A 27,606-nucleotide genomic window follows, 5' to 3' on the forward strand; every position below is an offset into this window, starting at 1 on the left:
GTGTTGTTCCCCATCTTTCACATCTTGCCTGTAAAAAGACAGAGACAGGCATATTTTTGTTTTATCGCATGCATTCTACGTATAGCATGAAAGCACCAACTTTGGCACACAAAGACTTTTATGGGACAGGGTAAGGACCATCTGCTGCACTGGGCTTGCATCTGAGCCTGTTTACAACGTCTCTCTTTGGCAGCTTCTATACTTCCATGAGTGCTGGCTTTCCAGAAACTATTTTTGTATTTTTTGTTCATACCCCATGAGAGTGCATGTCATTTCCAGCTATCTCCCATGAAAATGTCCACTCCCCTCGCACTAAATGTCAATCTCTCGCTCATATCGTTCAGTGCCCCTGCTCCTCCTTCCTCGTCCATGTGTTTCATCCTGCCCTGCTATTGCTTTAACTCTTCCCTCACTTGCGCGTACACAAAAAAAAAGCTGGCCACTTCACAGTCTTTGTTTTTCTCCTTTAGTGGCAGATGCCTGTTATACAAATTATTCTTTATTCAGATCTCTTTAAGATGTGTAAATTAGCAAATATATTGCTGAATCTTTTGCAGAAAATGTTCCACTTTGATTTGGGCTACCCCGTGTGAGTTTCCCCTGAATACAGAGACTTGTTACTGATCTTTTTTTTTTACAGAGATGTGTCTATTATCGGTTAGCAGCCTCCTCGAGGGCAAGGGTAGAGGTACTCGCATTATGGGAGCCTCCAACTCAAAACACTGACTTTTCACGCTCACATAATCCCCTCCTTCCCTCCTCCCACACCAACACATCTCCTGTCGGGGGGAGATTACTATTGTTTCTTCCTTGTTGGAAAGAAATCACTTCAGATTGTTGGGTTCTAAAGCAGAAGAAGTGGTATAAGAGATAGTTTAGATTGAGTTTGAAAATCATTATTTATGACCTTAAAAGTAGTCTGCAACATTTCCCTGTCAGTCTCCTGGATTTGCTTGGCACTTCCTTTGCAGAATGGGTTGTACTTTGCGAGTGACTGCATAAATCATTACAGGAATACATCTTATTTCCCTCAAAGACTTGGACCCAAAAGAATATTCACTACATCCAGAACTTCACTTATTTTTACCATAAGTGTAAATGGTTATTGTAATGAATTTCTTAAAAAACGGATTCGCACTCTGGAAGCAGTCTTTAAGATTTTATTGTATTGCAAAAAATAATTAGGAAAATGTCTGGCACATTTCAACCAACAAGATCTTGTGCACAGATAGAGAGTCAATTCTCACTTTTTCTTAATAGAAATCCAATTTTATCGCAAGGCATAAAGGTCAATGTTATGCAGTAATACTCCTTTATTGCCCTCATACACAGCAGCAACAAAGAATTTAGAATTAGAATAAACAGCCTTTAAATTCTAGAGCTCTTTAGAACATTCATAATAACATAAAACATGCAGCCATCTTCCTTCTTTTGTTTCTGCTCATACACAGATAAGTACTATTCAATCTACTACAAAACGGAGTGGCTTCTAGGAGAGTTTAATTATGTGTGACAAAGTTATTAGGCTGGGCTCGGCATGTTAGCTTGGCAGGAATGGATATTGTTTTGAAAACAGCTAATTGGAGAAATTCCTGCAAGCTCATTTAAAAAAATATATATATTACGTAAGTTGTAGGAAATTGTTTGTGAAAAGGCAGAGGGATAGGAAAGAGTTGGTTTATTATGTAAGAGCGCGTAGGTACGTTAGAAGGCAGACCGATATTTGGATGAACAGGAAATGAACAGCAGCGGACCGTTGGGGAATTCAAAAACACTTACCAGTAGCAGGCAGGAGAGGCGTGCGGAGGAACTTATCTTGAGTGGGCCAATCGGAAAGCGACCGCAATAAAGGTGTTTCCAGCACAAGTCTGTCTCATGAAGGTGCACGTCAGAAATTGTTTTTTGCAGGACGTGTGGTGGCCATTTTGTATAGTTGGGATTAGAAGGATTTCTTAGCAGGAAAGGCTTGGCAGCCATATTTTGGGTATTTTCCAAGCCGCATGGAAGAGGTTTTTTTCCAGTCATCTGCATGTTGACAGTTGGCAAAACATTCGACGGAGCTTATTTCAATCAGCTGTATTATTATACCAGCTAAAGAGAGTCGTAGGCAAAGGTAGTTGCAAGAATGAGCTTTTACAGGAAAACTGCAGTATAACTATAGAGCAGGATAAAGGGAACATTTCGGCAGAAAAAATGAGAGAGTATATGGTAACATGTTTGGAGATTTACGAATGGACAGGAAAATAGACAGTAGTGTAGAGAGGCATTTGAAAGAAAAGGGTAAAATAAGGAGTGTAGATAAGGAATTCTTTTGGTCAGCTGGGGAAGTTGTTGCAGGTGCTAGTGGTTCGAAGGTGGATGGTGCAAAAAGGATTTCAAAGAGAAAGCCAACGGAGGTGTATAAAGATTATAGAGGGTCTGGGAGTAAGGCTCCAGAGTCAGGTGGGGCTATAAAGGCCCAATGATATGATATAAAGGCATCAGTGAAGAGCCATAATGTTGTGACATGCGATGAGATATCTTCAAGTGGTGATGTAGAGTTGTCGTGCTCGTCGGGTCTAGACGAGGAAAAGCGGATTAAAAGTAAAAGAAAGAAGATGGGACAAAAAATAATAAAATTGGAAATGGGTGATTTTGTTGACCCACAGGGAGAGGAGATGTTTGATCCTCTACTAATACAGCTCCCTTTGTCTCTTCAGTGGTCGCCAGCAGAGCATGTGACTTAGTATGTATCATATTGGATACGCAGGGAGATCCCAAAGAAAGTGCGGACAAAGCTATGGTCCGAGTGCACGAGTCCTACCCTGCAGTCTAGGGTAGACTATACTCCAGAGTTTGACCCAAACGTTTTGAGTTTAAACAAAACTGGCAGAGACCCTAGGAAAGGGTTAGATAAGGACCCAAAGGGGTGCCTAGATAGGCTCTTGAATTTTTTGGGACTACTTACGAAAGTGTTTAATCTGAGCTAGGAGGCACAGACCAATAACACAGGTGTAAATATTTTTGAGCTTCGCCAGTGAGTACAGAGAGCAATATGGTTACTGGGCAATACCAATGCAGCCTTTTGTATGGAGAGGTGCAAAAGCATTCTAGTGAAGATAGATCCAAAATTAGCAAGTAAGTTAGTAATAAAATGTTTGCCAAAGAGAGTAATGGGATATTGTCAGGAACATGTCAAGAAATGTCCGCACATTTATTTCATTACAAAAAGTGCAAAAGGACATATGTAAGGTTTTTGGTGGGGCCGTGAGAATGTGGGGTTGATTCCCCGGCCAAGGAGAAGGGATCACACATGACTGTTTCACGCGGCGGTTCAGACCCTATGGATATGGCTATAAATCTGAGCAAGGAGGTTTTCCCCAGTGTGTGTGTAGCACAGAAATTACCTACAGGTCAAGTGGGAAGGGAAGTGAGGCAGATTCAAGAGTTTGCCATTTAGACTCACGTAAACTATGTGGTGTTTTACAAAAGTCATGAAACATTTGATGGCTTGGTTTAGATTGTGAGGGGTATGGTTGATAGTATATTCAGACGATGTGTTGATCATGGCAGAGAGAAGGGCGTTACCAGTAGATCAGACGGAGTTAGCTGTGACGATGTTGGAGGATTTAGGACTTGTGGTGAAAAAGGAGAAGTCTTGATTGATACCGGGGCATGAGATGACATTTTTAGGTTTCTACCTTAGATGGTGTGTTCCAACCTTGGAGGGTGTGTTGAAGTTTCATATGGAAAAAGTGAAAGAGATACGCAAGGAGCTGAGAAGAGTGAAGCAGCCAGTCAAATATCGTTGCGCCACATAGCAAGGTTGATGGGTCTCTTGTCTGCGTCCATTCAGGTGATTTTTCCGAGCCCCCTGCATTATCGTGCTCTTCAAAGGTTAAAAGGTTATCATTTACGTTAGGGGGCAAAGTATTCACAGAAAATAGAGGTGAGTCAGGAGGCAGTGCAGGAGATAAATTGGTGATTAATGAACAGTTTGTATTCATCATTTTATTCCCAGTTACGCTAGCATGAAAGTATGTGCAGTTTTCACCCAGTGCAGCAAAGTCTCAGGCATAACCTTAGAAAGCTACTCAGAAAAATGGCATTTATGAATCCCAGAAGAGTAAAGATCTATGTACTATATTTGATGTAGAATATACTGAAGATAAATGTTGTATCCAAAGTAGACTATCTTTTGAGTCCATTTTGTTTGTTTTCTTTAGCTGGCATCTTACATAGATTTCCAGGGTATATCGAATGAATTTCGTCAACTTCACTCTCCATGAAAATACTTTACTTCCAAACCATTTTTTCAGCTTCTCTACCCATAACAGAGTTGCACGTGTAACAGTTTCACTGTATAATATTTTTTCTAAAGGTTAAGGTTTAAGAGATGTATCTTTTAGTTTGACCATACTTATATCTTTTGGTTTTACAGGTTTGAGGAGCGGGCGCAGACAGAACCCCTCTGTGCACTAAAATACTTACAAAATGACTTGTATGCCACAGTGGATCATTCCGACCCGGAAGAGACGAAAGAGGTAATCTTCATAACCATCTAAATCATTAAATACCATTTTACATGTCTGGGATTGTACAGGTAAATATGTGTTTTTGAATATGTTACAGTCTGTATTTTTACAGAGAGAACTAATGCATGATTCTGCTTTTTTTCTCTGCTGCATTGGGTTAAGTCACTTTGAAAGAATAGTGTTGCTCTTGAACACACAGAAGGCTGATTAATGCATCCCTATTTTAACAGTTGTTTACAGCTGTAAATTGGCATTCCTACGAAATATTTGACTATCAGAGAGCTACCAAATTGTAGATATTTTAAATCACCCAATGGCTGAAAATTATTTTGTTTAGGAAATTTCTCAGTTACATAATCCTTCCATCTCAGAGCTGTAGAATGACACACCATGTAATGTCTGTAGTGCAGCCTCAATGCAGCCTCAATGTATATATGTATAGGGATCCCTGTCCAATTTAGCAATATCTATCGTAATTTTGTAAAGAGCAGATTTGAACTACATAATGAATGAGCAAGGATTTTCATCTTTTTGCTTTGTCTGGATAATTCTGAATTTAAAATGTGTGTCATCCAACAGCTAGCAAAACGATATCTATCCTAGTGTACTACAGAGAGTGTCTTCAGTAATCCTTTTAAATTTAACATAAATTTGATTAGTAGGCCTATTTTGTAGTGTAGAGAGCAGCTGTCTACAAAGCCGGAGGGCACATTTTTGTCTTTGTGAGAGCTATGTTTGTGTTTTTATGAAAGCTATCAGTCCAAGTGCATGGATTCTTTAGTATTTTAATTCCGGTCTTGGTTTATGTAAAATTCCAATATCACATTGAATTGCATCCAGGAAAGAGTGTGCTTCTCTTGCCCTCAAGAATAATTCCATTTTATGTCACCGCTGCTTTTGGGATGTCCTGCTACATATGGCTCATGTCTCTATTACTAAGAATGTTCACATTTGCTATCTTCAGTCTGGTGTATAACATTATCTTTCATCGAAGATGTCACCTCTATTGGGATACCGATGGCTAGAAAGGTGTGCACAAACCTTCAGCCCTTCTTTTTCAGTCCCAAATGGCGCTGCTGGTACATTTGTCTTTGCCAGTCCCAATTTGCATTCCTGCTACCTTAAATTATATTTGGGATATAACTGCTCCCAAGCAGGACTGAAAATCAAGAAATAACGTTTCGGGGGAATGTGCTTCCTTAATGGCTATTGAGTGTTACTCAAAAGGCGGTGGCATCTGTCTTGATCACCAGAGTTTGTACAGTTAATTTAGTTGTTTGTTTCCCTATGAGCAGTGTAAGCGATTACCACACTGCTCCATTTTTTCCCTTTTCCTCTTCAGTGTGTTGTGAGCATATTTTTGGATGGATCTTTCTGTCTTCCATTAACTTTGAGTGGACTCCAATATCTGAAATAAAATAATCACTGAGATACAATTTCCATTTATGACGGCATCACATGGTGGGAACGTCGAAAATGATTCCTCTATCTAAGAACCTGTCTCTGCCATGTCCAGCCGGTGATTATGGGAAGCTTCTCTATTATAATTATCTTCATTGTCAAAATCTGTGAGAGGAATGGGAGCACTGGACAAGCCACTGAAAGGCACCCTCCTGCAGGAAACGTAGCAGCATTGTAAGGGGTTTTGTCATTGTGATTTCTTCTCCCCTGGACCAGTAAGGACAATTGAAAAAGTATTTGGGAAGTTAGGTGATGGCATTTGTTTAAAAGTATATCCCCTAAAGCAATGAGTTGCAATTTTTTCACCAAGCATTCATGTAGAAAGGATTGAGGATAGCTTCTCATCAGCAAGGATTGTGTGTTGGGAGTTTTTTTCTATTGGAATATGTAGTATGTATTAAGGTTTTTAAATTTCATTTTTAAACATATTTTATTGATTTTCAGATTAAAAAATGGCAAATATATATAAAGCTTGAGAAATCACATGTAATTTTTCTTCCACTGATTAAGATCTTATTATCTGAAAGAAACAGTTAGTTATGGATTCCTTACCTTAGAAGTACCCTCAGGCGTCAGACTGGATCCGGAAAGCTTTTCATCAGCAGTACCACTGCGTTCGTCATTAGCATCGTGATCGCCGTGATGACGTTGCGGTAGCTACTTAGATGCCACCCTCACGCGCTGACTTTTGTCAACACCGTTTTCGAGTCTTCGACTCCTGGTGCACCTCAGGGATACCCGTCTAAAAGGCTTGCATTTGAATTTTGAATTTGAATTTGAATTTGAATTTGAATTTAAAATTATTTGTAAAGCGCGCTTTCACCAGCGGTTTCATGGCGCTGCAACAAACCTCAGGGAAGGGGGAAGTGAGAGAGGGTAACAACAGGGGAAGAAGTGACGATAGGTCTAATTAAAAGCTTTGGTGAATAGATGGGTCTTAAGCTTTTTTCGAAATTGAAGGTAAAGGGGGGTGGACCTCAGCTCTAAAGGCAAGGAATTCCATAGAGTAGGTGCGAGGATAGAGAACTTAGATCCTCCCAATTTCTTCCTTCGGAGACGGGAAACTGTCAGAAGGGCTTGCGAAGCTGAACGTAGTGCCCTAGTGGGAACGTAGGGGGCTAGCTCTGATATGATGAAGGCCGGGGCCATGCCCAGTCGTGCTTGACAGATGATGGAAGCAAGCTTAAACTGGGCACGTTCACGAACAGGAAGCCAGTGAAGGGATTTAAGAAGGGGTGTTACATGATGGAATTTTGGGAGATTAAAAACTAGCCGTGCCGCCTGGTTCTGTATCAGTTGCAAACGCCTTAAGCTATATGCAGGTAAGCCTGCATATAGGGCGTTGCCATAATCCAGGCGGGAGATAACCATTGCCAGGATGATCGTTTTCAGGGCGTCAAAGGAAAAGAAGCGGGAGACCTTGCGAATGGTGCGGAGTGACAGGAAGGAGGAGGACACCACCGCGCTAACCTGGGAGTGAAGGGTGAGGTCAGAGTTGAGTTTGATGCCTAAAGTTTTAACTGAGGTGGAAGGGATGGGGGGGGGGGCCAAGGGAAGGGGGCCAAAAAAGTGAGGACCAGGGACTGGATGAACCACCCGTCAACACCAACTCGAGTTGGAGGTCGTCTGCGTAGTTGTATACGTCGACCTCCATTTGCTGCAGTGCAAAAATTAAAGGGGAAATGTAAAGATTAAACAGAAGGGGTGAAAGAGAGGAACCTTGGGGGACCCCGCACTGCACTCTCTGAAAGTCCGCAGAGAAATCACCCAGGCGGACGGCCTGGGTGCGGTCACTCAGGAAGGAGGACAGCCATACCAGGGCTGTCCCTCCGATCCCAGCCGCCCTGACACGAGAAAGCAGGATGGTGTGGTCAACCGTGTCAAAGGCGGCTGAGAGATCGAGAAGGACTAGAGCCTGGGTCTGGCCGGTATCCATACCCTCCCTGAGGTTGTCGAGGACCGAGAGAATAACGGACTCAGTAGAGTGTGCGGGGCGAAGACCGGCCTGGCGGGGGGCTAAGACTCCATGCTTCTCCACAAAAGTGCTCAGGGAACTGGTGACATGACGTTCGAGCATGGTAGGAGGGAGATGGGATGATAGTTGGAGGGAACCGAGGGGTCTGCTCCGGGTTTCTTCAAAATAGGGACAATGACTGCAGTCTTCAGGGAGCTGGGAACAACCCCCTGAGCAAGAGAGCCATTGAGGAAGTGAAGAGCTGGATCCGGGCACGAGGTGAAAATATGACGGAGGATGTGTGCAGGACAAATGTCTAATGGGGAGCCAGATTTAACAAGAGGAATAATCGTGGACAGTGATTCGTTAGTCAGAGAAGGGAGGGCGTTAAGTTGTCCCTTAGGAGGAGGGCACTGAGGATCAACAAAAGATGGGGACGGTGGGGGAATATTGGCTTTAATAATGTCAATCTTCTCTATGAAGAAATTATTTAGGGAGTGACAGAGGTCCAGGGAGGGAGTGGGCTTGAGAGATGTCTTGTCGGAGAATGCCAGCTTGTGGACAATAGAGAAAATTTCCCTTGATTGATTCTCTGCTACGAGGATTTTAGAAGAAAAGTAGGCCGTTTTGGCAGCCAAGATGGCCTTTTTGTATAGGGTCAGAGTATTAATAAACTCAGCTCTGAGAGAGGGACAATAATTCCTCCTCCAGGCACGCTCAGCTCGGCGTACCGCTAGTTTGCGGTTCCTGTAGCTGAATGATGTCGGTGACGGATCCGCACCGCGTGTGTCTTTTCTGCCTGGAGCAAGACCACGACCACAAGCCGTGCTCCGACTGTCGGACCATGAATCTGAAGTCTTTGTGGGAGCAGTCCCAAAAACTTCTCGAGGCCCAGCAGTCGGTTCCGCGCTGTTCAAGGTCCCGGTCACGTGTGAGGTCGAGGGACCGGTCGCAGAGCCACCATCATCTTGCGTCTTCCAAGTCTTCACACTCCGGGTCAGGTAAGTCGAAGCACAAGAAGAAGTCGAAGAAGCATCATCCCTCTTCGACTTCTCCTTGTCTATCGACCAATGCGACGATGGATGCTGGTGGTGCCCCTCGTGCGTAGCCTGAAGGGTCGACTACGGCCTTAAATTCCAAAACTGCAGTCTCCGCCTACATACATGTTATTAAGGCTGGATTTTCTGCTCTATTTCAGCTGGCATACCATTTAGTATTGCATCCCATGTCCAGGCTGTGAGAAGCTTTTCATTCCCTCCTTCTGTTCCATCTTTAATATCATGTTCTCAAACTCTGCACTTTTCAGCACATCAGATCTCCAACTCCAATAGCATGAACCATGCGAACTAGAAAGATTATTTATTTCAACGATCACTTTGTTTCACCTGGAATCTGATAGTAGATTGGACTCCTAATTCTCTCTCTTTTTGTTTCACCTCGAGGAAGGATGAACGCCGGTGCTGCACACCTATCGTTCAGTTGGGGGAACAACATGATTTTACTATTGCTTATTGCAAAGTAAGATCCAGTATCATTTACTGGTTGCTGTTCTTTCATGAGAATTCAGTTTGTATAACTCTTTCCACTGTTTTTTTCTGGTCCTCCCTAAACAGGCACAGATTTTTTACCACTCGGTCAATCTTGTGACCCAAAAAAAGCTTGTTGCAGCCATAGTATCAAGTATTTTATCCAAGCTGTCCGGTGTCTCTTGTAACTGGAACTTTGCTCGCGATTCTACTATGGGTATCTCGGATCAAGAGCCTCAGGGGGCTGCTTCAGTCCATGGGTAAGACCTCTTTTTCTTGTTTTTCCCGATTAAAGAGCTTGAAATGGGAGTTGTTCTAATGTACATGTTTTTTTTTTTTTCAGAGTTTTATATAGCGCGAACTAGACCCGAACCGAATCAGGTATCAGAGCGCTTTACATAGCACCAGTTACGTTACATGAGGACACACTTTCATTTTTTTAGGCACGGGGAGATTAAGTGATTTGCCCAGAATCACAGGAGGTTTTTGGCGTCGTTACCGAGACTCGAACCCAGATCCCCAGGTCAGAGGTCGAGCGCCTTAGCCGTTAGGCCAACCCCTCTCCCCAATGGGAGACATGTGTTGCTTCAATTCAAGGGTTTTGCATCCCTCTTAGGAGATCCATTAGAGGTAGTATCTATGCCTGTGTTACCCTCAGGCATCCGCAGCAGGCAGGGCCATTCACTGTTTACAGGACTGTAATCTGACCTGTTGTGACAGGAAGGGGGGGGGGCTTATATGCCAGTCCTCTCCACTCCCCCAGCCCCAACTTCATGCACAGGACATGAGTCAACTGAATCTGCAGCACAGCCCTTCTCACACTATCTCTGACTGTCCATACTGTGCAGGTTGTCACCTACCACAGTAATCCCCTTCTAACTTCAAGGGGTACTCTGGCCCCCTGTCACGCGGCTCTTCTCAACCTGTCCTTTAGCATCAGTTCACCAAGGTCAGCCAAGCAGGCCGTGAACTAGCACCTCATCACCACGTGGACGCAACCAATACAGGATGACCGGAGCAGTAGTCTTGGAATCATCAAGCTGCCTGAGCAGACATTTTGTCTAAGTGCCATGTAGTACTCTCTGCTAAATTTCTGTCTGCCTCTATGTCCACCGGGTCACCCAAGCTTTCCACTGCTACTGTCCTTCAGTCCTGGCATGCAAACCACAATGGAGGTTCATCATACATGGTACCCGGGGCGGTACGATGGAGCACTTTGGAAAGGCTGTGCAAATTCATGAGCCGCAGGCCAGCCCCCACCCCCAGGTTTTATTATGTTTTAGTTAAGAATTGTAAAAAGAAATTATTACAAATCTAAATTTAAATTGAACCTCAGTGTGCTTTTAGCAGTGGGAGCCTCCAGATGAAAACTACCACGGATCTCGTAAATAGGGCTATAATTTCCCGTTGTCCTGAAATGTGTCATTACCCGACTGTTCAGGTGATCTGGTATGCATGTCTCTTCTCAAGATGATCACAATTAATTGTAAATTTCCAGTGAGCCATGAAAGGTCTTCCTTAATGTGGCCTTTCGTTGTATCTTAGTTTTTTTAGGGTCAGGATAATTGAGGCTGTGGTTAATTACATCAGTCAATGTTGAACAACATCTACATTCAGTCTAAAGGTTGATCTATGGTACAAGCTGCTAAAAGTAACAGGAGCTGTAAACTATGTACCTGTGGTAGGGCTGAACACAGTCTTTATAACTATTCATCCTGTTTATGATGAGGTAGGAAGAGCAGTAATTATACTTCTATCCTTCTGGGGAAGTCTGTGATGCCTGTTAAACAGTTAGAGGTATCTTCTGTGCTTGAGTGAAGGAAGGATGTCTAATTGAGTTAGTACAAAAGGGGGTGGTGATGGACGGAGCATCTGAACCAATCAAACACTCACACCCAGTCAAAAGATCTGGGTTTGATCCATCACCGTTCTTTAGCCCACTCTGCCACCCCAGTTCAGACATGGCTATATGCAAATCAGTCTGACCCTGTGCCTCATGGGAACAGTCCAGCCCGAACTGCCAAGCCATGCCTTCCCTGGACCAGAAACAAGCTTCCGAGGACCGGTTTCTGGCATTCCAGCCGTCTTCAGCCTGGCTTGCTTGAATCCAGTGGCAAAGTGAGCAAGGGACTCACGTCTGAGCATACCCTGCCACACTTATGGCAGCCAAAGCGGTACAAAAGGGGGTGGTGATGGACGGAGCATCTGAACCAATCAAACACTCACACCCAGTCAAAAGATCTGGGTTTGATCCATCACCGTTCTTTAGCCCACTCTGCCACCCCAGTTCAGACATGGCTATATGCAAATCAGTCTGACCCTGTGCCTCATGGGAACAGTCCAGCCCGAACTGCCAAGCCATGCCTTCCCTGGACCAGAAACAAGCTGCCGAGGACCGGTTTCTGGCATTCCAGCCGTTTTCAGCCTGGCTTGCTTGAATCCAGTGGCAAAGTGAGCAAGGGACTCACGTCTGAGCATACCCTGCCACACTTATGGCGGCCAAAGCGGTACAAAAGGGGGTGGTGATGGACGGAGCATCTGAAACAATCAAACACTCACACCCAGTCAAAAGATCTGGGTTTGATCCATCACCGTTCTTTAGCCCACTGTGCCACCCCATTTCAGACATGGCTATATGCAAATGAGTCTGACCCTGTGCCTCATGGGAACAGTCCAGCCCGAACTGCCAAGCCATGCCTTCCCTGGACCAGAAACAAGCTTCCGAGGACCGGTTTCTGGCATTCCAGCCGTCTTCAGCCTGGCTTGCTTGAATCCAGTGGCAAAGTGAGCAAGGGACTCACGTCTGAGCATACCCTGCCACACTTATGGCGGCCAAAGCGGTACAAAAGGGGGTAGTGATGGACGGAGCATCTGAACCAATCAAACACTCACACCCAGTCAAAAGATCTGGGTTTGATCCATCACCGTTCTTTAGCCCACTCTGCCACTCCAGTTCAGACATGGCTATATGCAAATCAGTCTGACCCTGTACCTCATGGGAACAGTCCAGCCCGAACTGCCAAGCCATGCCTTCCCTGGACCAGAAACAAGCTTCCGAGGACCGGTTTCTGGCATTCCAGCCGTCTTCAGCCTGGCTTGCTTGAATCCAGTGGCAAAGTGAGCAAGGGACTCACGTCTGAGCATACCCTGCCACACTTATGGCGGCCAAAGCGGTACAAAAGGGGGTGGTGATGGACGGAGCATCTGAACCAATCAAACACTCACACCCAGTCAAAAGATCTGGGTTTGATCCATCAGCGTTCTTTAGCCCACTCTGCCACCCCAGTTCAGACATGGCTATATGCAAATCAGTCTGACCCTGTGCCTCATGGGAACAGTCCAGCCCGAACTGCCAAGCCATGCCTTCCCTGGACCAGAAACAAGCTTCCGAGGACCGGTTTCTGGCATTCCAGCCGTCTTCAGCCTGGCTTGCTTGAATCCAGTGGCAAAGTGGCACATAAGTGTGGCAGGGTATGCTCAGACGTGAGTCCCTTGCTCACTTTGCCACTGGATTCAAGCAAGCCGGGCTGAAGACGGCTGTAATGCCAGAAACCGGTCCTCGGAAGCTTGTTTCCGGTCCAGGGAAGGCATGGCTTGGCAGTTCGGGCTCGACTGTTCCCATGAGGCACAGGGTCAGACTGATTTGCATATAGCCATGTCTGAACTGGGGTGGCAGAGTGGGCTAAAGAACGGTGATGGATCAAACCCAGATCTTTTGACTGGGTGTGAGTGTTTGATTGGCTCAGATGCTCCATCCATCACCACCCCCTTTTGTACCGCTTTGGCCGCCATAAGTGTGGCAGGGTATGCTCAGACGTGAGTCCCTTGCTCACTTTGCCACTGGATTCAAGCAAGCCGGGCTGAAGACGGCTCTAATGCCAGAAACCGGTCCTCGGAAGCTTGTTTCCGGTCCAGGGAAGTCATGGCTTGGCAGTTCGGGCTGGACTGTTCCCATGAGGCACAGGGTCAGACTGATTTGCATATAGCCATGTCTGAACTGGGGTGGCAGAGTGGGCTAAAGAACGGTGATGGATCAAACCCAGATCTTTTGACTGGGTGTGAGTGTTTGATTGGCTCAGATGCTCCATCCATCACCACCCCCTTTTGTACCGCTTTGGCCGCCATAAGTGTGGCAGGGTATGCTCAGACGTGAGTCCCTTGCTCACTTTGCCACTGGATTCAAGCAAGCCGGGCTGAAGACGGCTGTAATGCCAGAAACCGGTCCTCGGAAGCTTGTTTCCGGTCCAGGGAAGGCATGGCTTGGCAGTTCGGGCTGGACTGTTCCCATGAGGCACAGGGTCAGACTGATTTGCATATAGCCATGTCTGAACTGGGGTGGCAGAGTGGGCTAAAGAACGGTGATGGATCAAACCCAGATCTTTTGACTGGGTGTGAGTGTTTGATTGGCTCAGATGCTCCATCCATCACCACCCCCTTTTGTACCGCTTTGGCCGCCATACGTGTGGCAGGGTATGCTCAGACGTGAGTCCCTTGCTCACTTTGCCACTGGATTCAAGCAAGCCGGGCTGAAGACGGCTGTAATGCCAGAAACCGGTCCTCGGAAGCTTGTTTCCGGTCCAGGGAAGGCATGGCTTGGCAGTTCGGGCTGGACTGTTCCCATGAGGCACAGGGTCAGACTGATTTGCATATAGCCATGTCTGAACTGAGGTGGCAGAGTGGGCTAAAGAACGGTGATGGATGAAACCCAGATCTTTTGACTGGGTGTGAGTGTTTGATTGGCTCAGATGCTCCATCCATCACCACCCCCTTTTGTACCGCTTTGGCCGCCATACGTGTGGCAGGGTATGCTCAGACGTGAGTCCCTTGCTCACTTTGCCACTGGATTCAAGCAAGCCGAACTGAAGATGGATGTAATGGCAGAAACCGGTCCTCGGAAGCTTGTTTCCGGTCCAGGGAAGGCATGGCTTGGCAGTTCGGGCTGGACTGTTCCCATGAGGCACAGGGTCAGACTGATTTGCATATAGCCATGTCTGAACTGGGGTGGCAGAGTGGGCTAAAGAACGGTGATGGATCAAACCCAGATCTATTGACTGGGTGTGAGTGTTTGATTGGCTCAGATGCTCCATCCATCACCACCCCCTTTTGTACCGCTTTGGCCGCAATAACTGTGGCAGGGTATGCTCAGACGTGAGTCCCTTGCTCACTTTGCCACTGGATTCAAGCAAGCCGGGCTGAAGACGGCTGTAATGCCAGAAACCGGTCCTCGGAAGCTTGTTTCCGGTCCAGGGAAGGCATGGCTTGGCAGTTCAGGCTGGACTGTTCCCATGAGGCACAGGGTCAGACTGATTTGCATATAGCCATGTCTGAACTGGGGTGGCAGAGTGGGCTAAAGAACGATGATGGATCAAACCCAGATCTTTTGACTGGGTGTGAGTGTTTGATTGGCTCAGATGCTCCATCCATCACCACCCCCTTTTGTACCGCTTTGGCCGCCATAAGTGTGGCAGGGTATGCTCAGACGTGAGTCCCTTGCTCACTTTGCCACTGGATTCAAGCAAGCCGGGCTGAAGACGGCTGTAATGCCAGAAACCGGTCCTCGGAAGCTTGTTTCCGGGCCAGAGAAGGCATGGCTTGGCAGTTCGGGCTGGATTGTTTGATTGGCTCAGATGCTCCATCCATCACCACCCCCTTTTGTACCGTCTAATTGAGTTAGAGAATGGCATTGCAGAAACAGATCTTGAGTAGGAAGGTCCTGGTGCTGATATCTTTTTCTGCAGCAAAATATATTATTTTAGCACACCACATTATTTGTCACTTGTTCTGCAATCAATCAAAACTTAGTATAAGCTTATGTATGAAGCACACACTATTGTTGGGCCAAAGGGCAGCCTTGCCATCCAAAAATTCCTTTAATCATCTTTGAATCAAGCCAGGGTTTAGGTCGAGTAACTTGAAAAATCTACTCGACCTCACTGAGATGTACTTGAAAGCCGAGCAAATGTGACAAGGTAACACGATTTAAAGGCATCTTTATTTTTTATTTAATTTATTTATTTTAAAAGTTTTATATAGCGCGAACAAGATCTTTGCAGATAACGGAGCGCTTTACACAGGCATAAATGAGTGGTAGGGTGGGTACACGAGGGAGCATAGTTAGGAAGGTAAGGTAAGGTAAGGTAGGTCAATGCAGTAGTACACATAAGAGGGAGCATGAACAATCAGTTAGGTCAATAATACAAGTAAAACACATGTGCAAAGGAATCAAACAAATAATATAGCTCGACGCAAAGTCTTAAAAGATCAAGAGTAGTAGTTCGAGTGTATTTAGCCATGAGGATAGCTTTAACTTCTTTCTTAAAAAGAAGAGTGGATGAGATGAGCCTGGTTTCAGGAGGGAGTGAGTTCCAGATCCTAGGTGCCATTCCTGAGAAGGAGCGTTTGTAAGTTTTTTCCTTCCGGACTCTTCGAGGCTTCAGCAGAAGATTGTTTGTACTTCTGGTGGTTCTGGACCCGCCGGAAATTGTCAACTTCTCAGTGAGGTAGCCGGGTGATTTCAAATGTATAGCCTTGTGCGTCATGCAGGCAATTTTCATATGTATTTTGGCTTCAAAAGGCAGCCAGTTCAGGGATTTAAAGTCCGGGGAGATATGTGAGTGTTTTTTAGATCCAGTGATGAGTCTCGCTGCTGCGTTTAGCGAAGCTCTTAGGGGTGCAGTTGTAGTTAGGGGGAGACCGCAGAGGGCGATGCTGCCATAGTCTATGCGAGGGATGACTAGTGCTTGTACTGCAGTTCGGAAGTCCTCGGCTGGGAGGAAGGGTTTAAGTTTCCTCAAGGTATTTATTTGGAAGTTAGCTCCCTTAGTTGCCTTGCTGATATGCTGCTGCATGTTGAGATTGGCGTCAAGTGTTATGCCTAAAGATTTTGCTGAATCCACGATGGTCGGTTGGACATTGCGTGCAGTTAGGTGCTTAAGCCAGGTTTAAGATAGAGATTTTCGCGGGAGGTGAGATCAGAAGGAACTCAGTTTTCATAGCATTGAGTTTGAGGTGGTAATCAGCCAGGCAGGATTGGGGGCTTCTGATCGTTGAGTTCAGACGCATAATGTCTTTGGGGGATTGTAGTTTGAGATATAGTTGAGTGTCATCGGCGTACATGTGAAAATGTACATTGGATGCTTGTAGCAAGGTGGTGAGAGGTTCCATAACTAGGTTGAACAAGGTAGGGGATAGGCAGGATCCTTGGGGGACACCTAACGATACAGGTATTGGAGCGGACATCAAGTTGTTGCTCTTGAATTTTTGAGATCGGTTGTGTAGAAAGGAGGTGAACCACTGAAGAACAGTTCCAGAGAGACCCATTCTTGTGTTTAGGAGTTCGAGTAAGTTCTCATGTTTCACAGTGTCGAATGCTGAAGAGAGATCAAGAAGGATGAGGAGGCAGGTATCATTTTGATCTAAAATTTGGAGGGCGTCGTCAGTTATGCGAGTCATAGCAGTTTCGGTACTGTGCCCTGCTCGGAAGCCAGATTGATGAGGGTTGAGGAGATCAAACTGATCTATGTGCTTTGTCAATTGTAGTTGAACGCATTTTTCCAACAGTTTGGCGAGAGTGGGAATGTTGGTAATCGGACGGTAGTTGTTTAGATCAGTGGGGTCAGCTGTTGGTTTCTTTAGTAAAGGTGTAACTTGTCCAACTTTGAGGGAGTCAGGGATGGTTCCTTGTTAAAGTGAACTATTGATAATTTTAGTCCAGAGTGGGAGGAGCAAAGGGGTGAAGTCTTTTATAGCGTTAGCAGGAAGAGGGTCAGTGAGGTGATTGGATGGTTTCAGGGTGCTGAGTAGTCTGTCAATTTCTTCTTCGGAGTAAGTGTCAAAGGATGACCATGTCGCATTGTTTTTTGGTTCATTGGGTGTTATGCGGTGGGGTTTGGAGTAAAGGCTTGCGTCAATGAGGAGATCGCTCCTTATGTTGTCAGTTTTTTGGTTAAAGAAAGTAGCGAAGTCTTCACAGGAAGGTGTATTGCCCATAGTGTCGACTGCTTGGGGTTGTTCCTTGGATTGTGATCGGATTAGCTCGAACAGTTTTCTTGGACGGTTTTTTGCTTGGTCGAGCTGGAGTCTGAAGAACTCTGATTTTGAGCGTTTTATTTTCCTGAAGTATGCGTTTCTCTTTTTCTTCAGAATTTTTAGGTGTAGTGCCGAGGGAACAGATCTCCAGGTGCGCTCTGCCATTCGCATAGCCCGTCTGTCTTCATTGAGACTCCCGTCGTACCAAGGGTTGGATATCTTGGTGGAGACTCTTTTCAGTTGCATTGGTGCAGCCTCATTGATTATTGAGGTCATAGTGTTGAGATAGTGGTCAGTTAAATACTGGACGTCGGTAACGTCGGTAGGGGGGAGTAGGAGATTGCAGCTGTTAGGGGGTAAAGAGTTTGGATTGAGTTTCTTTAGGTCTCTTTTCCAAACTTTGGGCTTGGAGGATTGGACCGGGGTACGTTTAACTTTTTCCTTGATGAAGAATGTGACAATATGGTGATCAGACCAGTCACAGGGTTGGATTGAATTGAGTTGAATATTGCCTTCTTTGGAGACGATAAGGTCGAGGATAGAGCCTTTGTCATGGGTCGGGCTGTTGCAAATTTGGGAGAGGTCAGAAGCGTTAAGGAAATTTTTGAGGCTATTAACCACTGCGTCACTGCAATCGTTCCAGTGAAGATTGTAATCGCCAAGGTAAATTTGTGTGTTTTGCCATCCTGAGTTGATTGCGATTGTGTCCATGAGTTGTTGGGAGAAGGTGAGGTTGTCCCCAGGTGGGTGGTAGATGATGTGTAGTGAACATACAGGTTTGTTTTCACTGATGACATCAAGGCAGAGGTATTCACAGGAGGTAAGAGAAGGGGTGGTGACTTTATTAAATGAGAGGTTGCTCTTGTAGATGCATCCGATTCCACCGCCTGTCTTGTTGGACCTGTCAAGTCTAGTGATGTAGTAGTTGGGGGGGGGACTAGGATATCCATGATAGGAGTAGAAGATTCAGATAGCCATGTTTCAATTAGGATGGCTAGGTCAAGGTTCAAGGAAATGATGAGATCAGCGACCTCCGATGAGTGTCTTTGGGCCGATCTACAGTTGAGAAGTGTGCATTTGAGTCTGGGGGTGCAGAGGGAGGAGAAGGGATCAAGAGTGAGAGGGACTTTTGTGAGGTTGTTGGGGACGGAGCCTCTGCTGTTATGCGTGGGGTGTCTGAGAGGGTTGGAGAGAATCGTAGGAATGGACAGGTGTGTGGTGGCTAAGAGGTTTTGGCGGGCCGGGACATATGTGCGGAGTAGGGTGTGTATGTCGGGGTCCGAGAGAGTCTTGTTAGTGCGTTGGGGGCGGTTGGAGGTATTGCGAGAGGGGATAGAGGTCCAGTGTAGGGGGTGAGTAGGATGTGAGGAGGATATGTTGTGAGGTTGAGAAGTGGTTGTGGGAGAGGGGTGTCTGGGGTGTGTGAGGAGTAACTCTTTGAGGGTGTGGAGTTCTTCTCTCACTTGGAGGAAGGTGGTCATGATTGTGTCCAGCATGGGGATGGGTAAGGAGTTGGGGAGGGCACTGAAGGGGAGCAAGTGTCTAGGTTATTGGAGTAGGGGGGGAGAGGGGTGAGGGTGTTAGGGAAGTCGTTGGAGTTGGGGGTGATAGCGAGTGTGTTTGTGTTCGTGTAGGAAGGGAGGTTGGGGGGGAGTGAAAGGATTAGTGATGGTGTTGGTGTTAATGGACAGGGAGTCAATGGAAGGGGGGGTGAGGCAATTGCGGGACGTGTGGAGGCTGGGCGTTGCAGGGGTGACAGTGTAGTAGAGGGGAGTGAGAGTGGGGGGGAGAAGTTGAGGGAGGAGTGAGGGCCGGGAGTGCAAAGAGTGGAGGGGGAGGTTGAGGGAGTATTGAGGGCTAGGAGTGGCGGGAGTGCAAAGAGTGGAGGGGGAGATGGGTTGGGATAGAGTCATGTTGTGTGGGGTGCGGTCAGGTGAGGTGGGTTGTTTTGAGAAGCTAGTCGGAAGTGTGGGGTTCTCGTTCTGTGGGAGTGGGGTAGAGGGGGCGGGGGTGGGGGTGTTGGTGGCAGAGGGTAGATCCGCGTCTGGGATTGAGGAGTGTGAAATGTATGTAGCCGGGAGGTGATAGTGTACAGTACTGGGGGGATGGAGGAGGTGCGTGTTAGTGGTAGGAGGTGCTGTGGGCTCGAGGATGTTGGTATTGGAGGTCGGAAGGTGTGGGATCTGCGCGTTGGAAATGTATTCTTTGAAAGCGGGGAACAGGTTGTCAAATAGGTCAAGGTTTCTGTCTGTGGATTGGATTAAGATGGTACCGTTATTGTAGATAGTGATGGATGCTCTAGCTGGGTAGAATTGGGATGGTGTGGTGGAAAGTGTTATGCCATGGGCAGTTTTCCTGGAGGTCGTGATGGTGAGTAGGGAGAGGAATGCTTTTTTGCTCATTCACTTTCTGAGCTATAAAAATGCCTTTAAATCTTGTGACATTTGCTCTCCTGTCGGAGACAGAGGTCAAAAGTCAGTTTGATTCCTACTCACCAGAAAGGGCGAGTAGGCCCTAAAAAACAGCTTGTCCGGATTAAATCTGGCTTGCCATAGCGAGGGAGCGAGTGGATTTTTCGAGCCTTGATTAATCATAGTGAAAAGGGCACTAAACTGCATCCAACTGAGATGTTGTTGCTAAGCATGTTAAAGAATGATGAGATAGCCAATACACCATTGGCAATCTCATAAACATATTTCATATATCATACAACTGTTTACATTACCTATACTGTATTTCCTGGATTGTCTGGTTAGGTCTGGCATCAGCCAAGAACTTTTAATTATACTAAAACTTTCCGCAAGCCCAATAGTGGTTCAATGCAGCTTGTTCACTAATGAATGGTACCCTGAGACAAGTTTTGGGGCGTAATCCAAGGAATCCTAGTGAAGTACGGAGGTTCAGGGCTCATTACAAACGAAACTTGCAGCAAAGAAAGTGGGAGATCCTGGCCACCAACCTCACTGCTTTAGCGGAAGCCAACAAGACTAAAGGGGCCAAAAGATTTTGTTCTACAGTTAACTGTATCGGGAATGGCAGCGTTAGCAAGTCCTCCCTTAGTTTGCATATCCCCACAGATCTTTGATTGTCATTTTTCCAATGTTCATTGTCATGACAGGAGAGACGAGCTTACCACAGACCAGATTGGAGGTGCAAATCTTGCGTTCAACCTGGTAGAAGTTACCTGCACTGTCACGGAAAGCTCAGTCGATAAAGTCCCTGGCCCTGACGTAGTCCCAATTGATCTAATCATGTGTAATTATTACCTTTGCGTTCCTGTCCTCTCTAATTTTTACAATTTGTTGAATGTTACAATATTTCCTCTTTCATGGGTGTTGCAAAGTCATCCTTGTTCCCTTGGCCCCCCATTTTCTGCTGACAGGTACTGGTTGTAACTCACTCTGACTGTTCCTGGGCTCTGTCTAACCAGGCCCATGGTCAGTGCTATGCTGAGAAGACCCTTCGAATACAGTGAAAACACCTACATACACTAGGGTACACTTAGGGTACCCCTATGATTAGCATGGCCTCCCCAATACGACCCAAGTACATAATATGGCAGGGGGGATTGAAACTACCTTTAAGACCCTAGCATATAATAGAGCATGGCAATCTAAGCAGCTTCTTCTGCACTTGCATATGCGTACTGCTGGAGCCTGAGGTCAGTTTAAAAATCACCCCTGAATTGCAGGAATGCTTTTAGAAAGCAAATTGTGCCCACGCTCTACTTTGGTGTATGTGGCACTTAAAATTATTAAACTACAATGTTTGGGCATATTAGGTATGCCTAGGGTCTCCCATAGGTGGCCATGGGATGGGGGTCAGGTATTTATAAGAAGGACCCTTATAAAATGAGGTTTTTATGCCCTGGGTTTAGTGAAATTGAACATCTCAGTCCCCACATTGTGGTAAAGGACTTAAAAAAATCGATGTTTGTGCTGGGAGCACTGTGTAGTGAGGATCTGCAATATTTATACATAGTCAGAACCCATAACGTCTCCCTTACGTTGTGCAGGAGTATGGGGTCCTGTACATATAGGCAAGCTCCTTATAGAATAGGTTGTAGCAGCCCTGGCGTTAGAAATATAGCCCAAGTAATATTTCCCATTGCAAATTCCCAGCCACATAGGTTAAAACGGAAGAAGGTATTGAATAATAACTTAACGTTCAGAAGGTTATAAAAATATAATTCAAGGACTGCCTAGAATGGTATTGATAAATCCCACAATATGCTGTTGTTGAATTTATCCTAAAATGTACAGACAAGAAGTTATAAGACTTTCTTGTCTGTAAGCCAATATTCAGCCATGTAGTGCTCTGATCTTATTGGCAAGAGTTAAGTGGATTAGCCAGTCTGCTTTGATAAGGTGATAAGTAGCCAAGGGGGTCAGGGAGCCATAGTGCAATCTGCTAAATAGAAAAGCAAAGGCGGACAAGGGGTCGTAAAACATCTTCTTCAAAGAGAGGAGGAGACAGGCAGTGTAATTCAGGTCGAGTTACAGCCCTACCCTCTGAACCCAGCCAGATGGCAGGCTTATGGTTGGAATTTCAAAATGCATATGTAGATGAGCCATCCTGTTGGCTGGTTTAGTTAGCTCTTCTCTCTCTGCTGGAATATCAGCCATGATGAATTTTGGAGAAATGGTGCTCTCTGGGAGAATATAGTGCCACACTTTGGAGGATGTGGTCAAATCCTCGGGTGTTGCCCTGCAACTCGTTGGACAGGAGTGCCCTCCTGCTTGACCCAGATAATTTGAAATACGTATCTGAGCGGGGCAAAGCCTCTCAGATCTGCTACTTGAAACTTAAGGAAGAAGGGTTCATGCTGAGAAGTTTGTTTTGCACCAACCAGGCCCTGCACTCTGACTGACTGAGCCTGCTGCACAATCTGGAATTACAGCCCTGTGGACCTACCTTGCTTCAAAACGACTTAAGAGTGGACTCCCTGCCAGCTACAGGTTAACAGAGCTCACCTGGACCATCACCACCAGAAATCTCTAGTCTTGAGTACTACCAGTGGATTTGTAAGGGTTTTGTCAAAGTGGATTGTGGGAATTGAAGTCCCAAACTTTTAAAGACCATCTTGGGATTTTGGACACTTTGGGACCCTGAAAGGAACTTCAGGAAAGGTTCCAGATGTTTGGAGAAGTTTGGAGAGTAACTTTGGAAAAAAGCTCCAATAGTGGACCAACTTGACCCGGCCAGCCAAGCCGGCAACACTCAACCCCGAGCCGGCCTACCATCCAGGTTCGTCCCGCCGAAAAGTTCCAGATATCCGACTTTCAGAGTTTGACCAGGAGTTGGCTGAAACCTAAGCCGGCGAACCCCCATCGAGGCTGCCTGGTGAAAAGGTTCTAATTCTGAATGTAGGAGAGGTGACCAGGACCAACCGTGAGAGTCAAGCCGCCCGCATTCAACCGCGAGCAGGCCTGGATCCCTGGTTCGCCCTGCTGGAAAGCTCCGAAGGTCTGACATCCTTAAGTTTGACCGGGAGCTTGTCGCAAGGCAAGCCAGCGAACCCGCAATAAATCAGGACTGGATAAGAGCTTCGAGGGACCCCGGGAAGAAAAGCTCCTGAAACTTTTCTAAGTCCGATGGTAAAAACATTGGCCGAAACCTACCGCAAGAGGTAGACGTGCAGGGCTCCATTGCGGTAAGCCTGAAACTTTGACTTTGCCCCGCTATAGGTTTGTATGTGGTGCTAATTCTTTAAGAATTCATATCTCCAGTTTCCTACATTGGGGTTTTTGGGTTTCGCCTGCCGAAAGGCTGCGCTCTGCGCAGACTTTCAGCGCAGGTGAAATCCTATGTCTACACTAAGCACTTCGGGAACGTCCCCCGGCTCTCATTGGCTAGCTCCATAAATGGAGGCTAGCCATTGAGTGCCGGATCTGTCCGTCAAGGCCGGACCAGATTCGGGGGCGTTCCCGAGATTTTTTCCCTGGGCGGAGATGCGCTGTCCATTCCCGCCCCCTCCGTGTGCCTCCCCGCCCCACCCTCGCTGTCCTGTGCACGTTTCCTGCAGTCCGTGTCCCCTCCCGCCGTCCGTGTCCTCTCCCGCCCCCCTCCCGCCCTCCGTGTCGTCTCCCGCCCCCCTCCCGCCCTCCGTGTCGTCTCCCGCCCCCCTCCCGCCCTCCGTGTCGTCTCCCGCCCCCCTCCCGCCCTCCGTGTCGTCTCCCGCCCCCCTCCCGCCCTCCGTGTCATCTCCCGCCCTCCGTGTCGTCTCCCGCCCCCCTCCCGCCCTCCGTGTCATCTCCCGCCCTCCGTGTTGTCTCCCGCCCCCCTCCCGCCCTCCGTGTCATCTCCCGCCCTCCGTGTCGTCTCCCGACCCCTGTGTCCTCGTAGGTGCTTGTTTTCCTTTGAATTCTAGAACTCGTAGTGAAATACACAAACCTACATCTAAAACAAAAGCACACCTGGACTGGAGCAGCTAGCCATGCGGCGACATAGGAAACATAGCAGGACTGATTCTGCCTCATGTATGTAGACATGCGCGTCACAGACTACCACAGCCACTTTCGTGATACTGGGGTAAAAAGTGTTCGCTAGAACACTCCGCTGTTAACCACCGAGGATATGTAATAACACCGCTCAGAAAAAAAGTGTTTGAAGTACGTCACGTGACGTCATAAGGCAGCCCTTCATACGTCAGAGATAGAAGATTCTAGAAGCAGGCGGCAGAAGGTTGTCCTCAGAGAGCGCCCGGCTGCCCCAGAGGGAGGCCACCGAGGTGGCGAGGGCCTGGCGGCGCTGGTCTGTGACCCCGGAGTTAATGCAGTGAGGAGACACCTTATGAGTAGAAAACACACTGCTTTGGGTGTCCCGTACAGAAGTAAATTTCAGCAGTCGCTTCCCCTGGCGGTAAGGAGGGTGCCTCACCCGCTGTACGGAGTCAAAGCTGCAAGATCGACAGCATTCAGCTGACAGGACCACTCACTGTCTTCCAAGAATTCTTTCGGGTACTTCAGACCTGCTCCGCATTTCATCATAACGGGACGTTTTTGTTGATAACAAAGAACAGCCACATTTATCAAGGGAGGCTATGTGCCAGTAGAAACCGCCGATTAAATAAGCAATGGGAAAATTAATTATCATTTGAGTTAAAGACAAGTTTGTCTTTTTAGTGTTTGGGTCTCTCCTACAGACAGCTTTTAGCTGTGATTTGTCAAAAGACTCGTGGACCCTATCAAACCTTAAGGGGGGTTACAGTTATTGCTTACTATTGTTTTTTTGGTCACTCGCATTTGTTTGATTTTAATTCGATTGCTTTCCTCCTTGATATGTTGTTATTCCTGTAGAAATACAACAAGGCCTGTACCATTCCCATTCATCAAATAAATGAGGGGTTTATGATCTGTAACAAGATCAAAACGAGTTCCCCATAAATAACACCTGAACTTTTCGACCGCCCATGAGCAAGCCAAAGCCTCACGCTCTATGGTACTATAATTGGTCTCAGCTGTAGTTAAGGTTCTCGAAATAAAGGCAATGGTATTTTCTTTTCCATCCACAAACTGTGTAAGAACTCCACCAAGACCTACGCAACTAGCATCTACGGTAACAACACACTTAACACCACAAGAAAATGGTTTCAAAGCTGGTGCATTCTTAATCATATCCTTGACTTTGTTAAATGCTTCATCATGGACAAAAGACCATTCAAACTTTTCATTCTTCCTCGTTAAACACCTGAGAGGTTCCACCACAAATGCATAACCATGCACAAAACGTGCATAGTATTCGCTTAATCCTAAAAAAGATCTAAGAGAGTCTTTATCAATTGGAGCAGGTGCAAGCATGATGGAATCAATCAGGTTCTTTTTTGGTTTAATGCCCTCTTTAGTTATAGAGTGCCCTAAATATTCTAATTCCTGAACTAAGAAACTACATTTCTCTTTTGACACAGTCATTCCCCTTTTACTCAATTTGTTTAAGACCTTGTCAAGAGTTTTATTATGGTCTTCGACTCCATTTCCAAAAATGAGTATGTCATCCTGAAATGCTTGCACCCCTTTGATGTCTCCAAATAACGAATCCATTAGCTTCTGGAATACACTTGCTGCAGAAGCTAATCCAAAAGGGAGTCTCGTATATTTGAAGGCACCAAAGGGAGTAACAAAAGTAGTAAGATCTTGTGATCTCTTTGACAAAACAACCTGATGGTAGGCTGATTTTAAGTCTATTAATGAAAAATGAGTAGAATCTCCTATTGCCATAAGCATCTCTTGAATCAATGGCAATGGGTGACAATCCACCAAAATGTTTTTGTTCAGAGAGCGCAAATCTGCACACATGCGCAACTTACCATTTTTTCGTTTGGCCAATACAACTGCAGAAACCCACTCAGAGGAATCTGTAGGTATAATTACTCCATCTTTACATAGACCATCCAAATGCTCTTTTAACTCTGCTCGCACACTCAATGGTACATTTCTGACCTTGTGTATAATAGGTACAGCATTGTCCTTTAACTTAATGTCATGCTCAACACCCTTCACACAACCGATTCTATCTTCAAATACTTCTTTGTATTTACTAAGAATAGAATCTAGGTTATTATAAAATACTTTCTCTCTGCAGATATCTATAGAAGCTATAGGAATGTCACCAAGAATAATAGGAGTGTCACTGCCAGGTTTCAACATAATGCCCATCTTACCTAAATCACGCCAACCAATAATATCTTTGCCTTTTTCAACCACATAAACTTTTGTTGTAATTTCTCTACCTAACAGTTCAACTAAACCAGTGAAGTATCCCAGTATTCTGAGGAATTGTCCACCAATTGCTTTAGGATTAACATCAGCAACAGAAAGTTTACTAGGAAAAGGATAATTGGCATAAGTCATTTCATCTAAAATGGTTATTGGTGACCCTGAGTCTGCCATTACTTCTAATTTAACACCATGAATAAAGGCTTCGCCTAAAGGTGCTTTGAAGGTAATCTCAGAGTCTTCTAAATTAACATTAATAACAAGGTTACCAATATCTTCTTCCATGTCATCTAAGGCATTTACACTAGTATGTGAAACATTTCTATTTTTAAAAATAGTTTTGCATGCACTTTCAAGATGTCCAATTTTCCTACATTTCGCACATTTCTTTCCATGTGCCGGACAAATAGGATTATTAGCGATGTGAGTTTTGGAACCACAACGATAACAAACTATATTCTTTTTTGTAGAAATGGATCCTTTTTCTTTTTTAAAGTCTTGTAACTTACTCTTATTTGTTATAGAGCATACAGGTTCCGCATTGCTTGTTCCAGATATAACTTTAGCAGAAACTGAAGACCTTTCAATACCAATAGCGATGTCGATGACCTCATTTAAAGTGGGATTCCTGCATGCTAGAAGACGTTCTTGAACTTTGTTTGAATAACAGTGAAAGACTAATTGATCTCTTAAATAAGTATCAAGCATGTCACCAAATTCACACTTAGAAGCTAAAATACGCAAACTAGAAAGATAGTCTTCAATGCTTTCATCTTGTAATTGTTTTCTCTTATTAAATCCATGCCTTTCTACCATTATATTTGGTTGTTCTTTAAATCTTTTTTCCAATCTTTTTACAGCCTCAGTGTACTCATCCCAAGGAATGAACTGTCCAGGTGGTGGTTCACTTTCAGGCATATTATCAAAGATTTCTCTTCCAGCATCACCTAAGAGTCCATATAAAACAGCTTGTTTCCTCTCCTTTGTATAATCTTTACCATCTATTGCAATAAGATAGCTTTCAAAAGATTTATGCCACTGTTCCCATTTAACTGGTGGTTTACCAGCATTCTGTAGGAAAGGATTTATTTGATAAGGTTGAATTTGGTAAGCCATAGTCAATATTTTACCTTATAGCTGTTCTATTATCTTTTTTCAAAAAAAAAATTTTTTTTTTTTTTTTTTTTTTTTTAAAGAGTTAAGTTCAGATATCGAAAACAAAAATGATCCGATTTATAAATAATTAATATTACCATTGACGATCTTCTTTTAATATGTGAAAAGAACTTGCTCGTTTTTTAACCGGTGATGTTTTCCTTTGTTTACGAGTGAATCAAAATGGCCGCTGCGTGGTGTCACGTTGCTTGACCTTGCGTGATGACAGAGTGTAACTGAGCCGTTTTAATCTC

The 27,606-nt window shown here is 45.5% G+C and overlaps 1 protein-coding gene across 2 annotated transcripts in view; it reads left to right on the forward strand.

The window, feature by feature from the left end:
* Nucleotides 1-27,606, forward strand: part of MKLN1 (muskelin 1) — a 785,750-nt gene that overhangs the window by 724,363 nt on the left and 33,781 nt on the right. For both annotated transcript variants that reach the window (XM_078677414.1, XM_078677419.1), the window contains exon 16: nt 4,421-4,523. In XM_078677414.1, coding sequence (XP_078533540.1) covers nt 4,421-4,523 — 103 coding nt within the window. The remainder of the gene's footprint in view (nt 1-4,420; nt 4,524-27,606) is intronic.

The sequence above is a fragment of the Lissotriton helveticus genome, chromosome 1_1 (assembly GCF_964261635.1).
Source record: "Lissotriton helveticus chromosome 1_1, aLisHel1.1, whole genome shotgun sequence".
NCBI classification, from domain to species: Eukaryota; Metazoa; Chordata; class Amphibia; order Caudata; family Salamandridae; genus Lissotriton; species Lissotriton helveticus.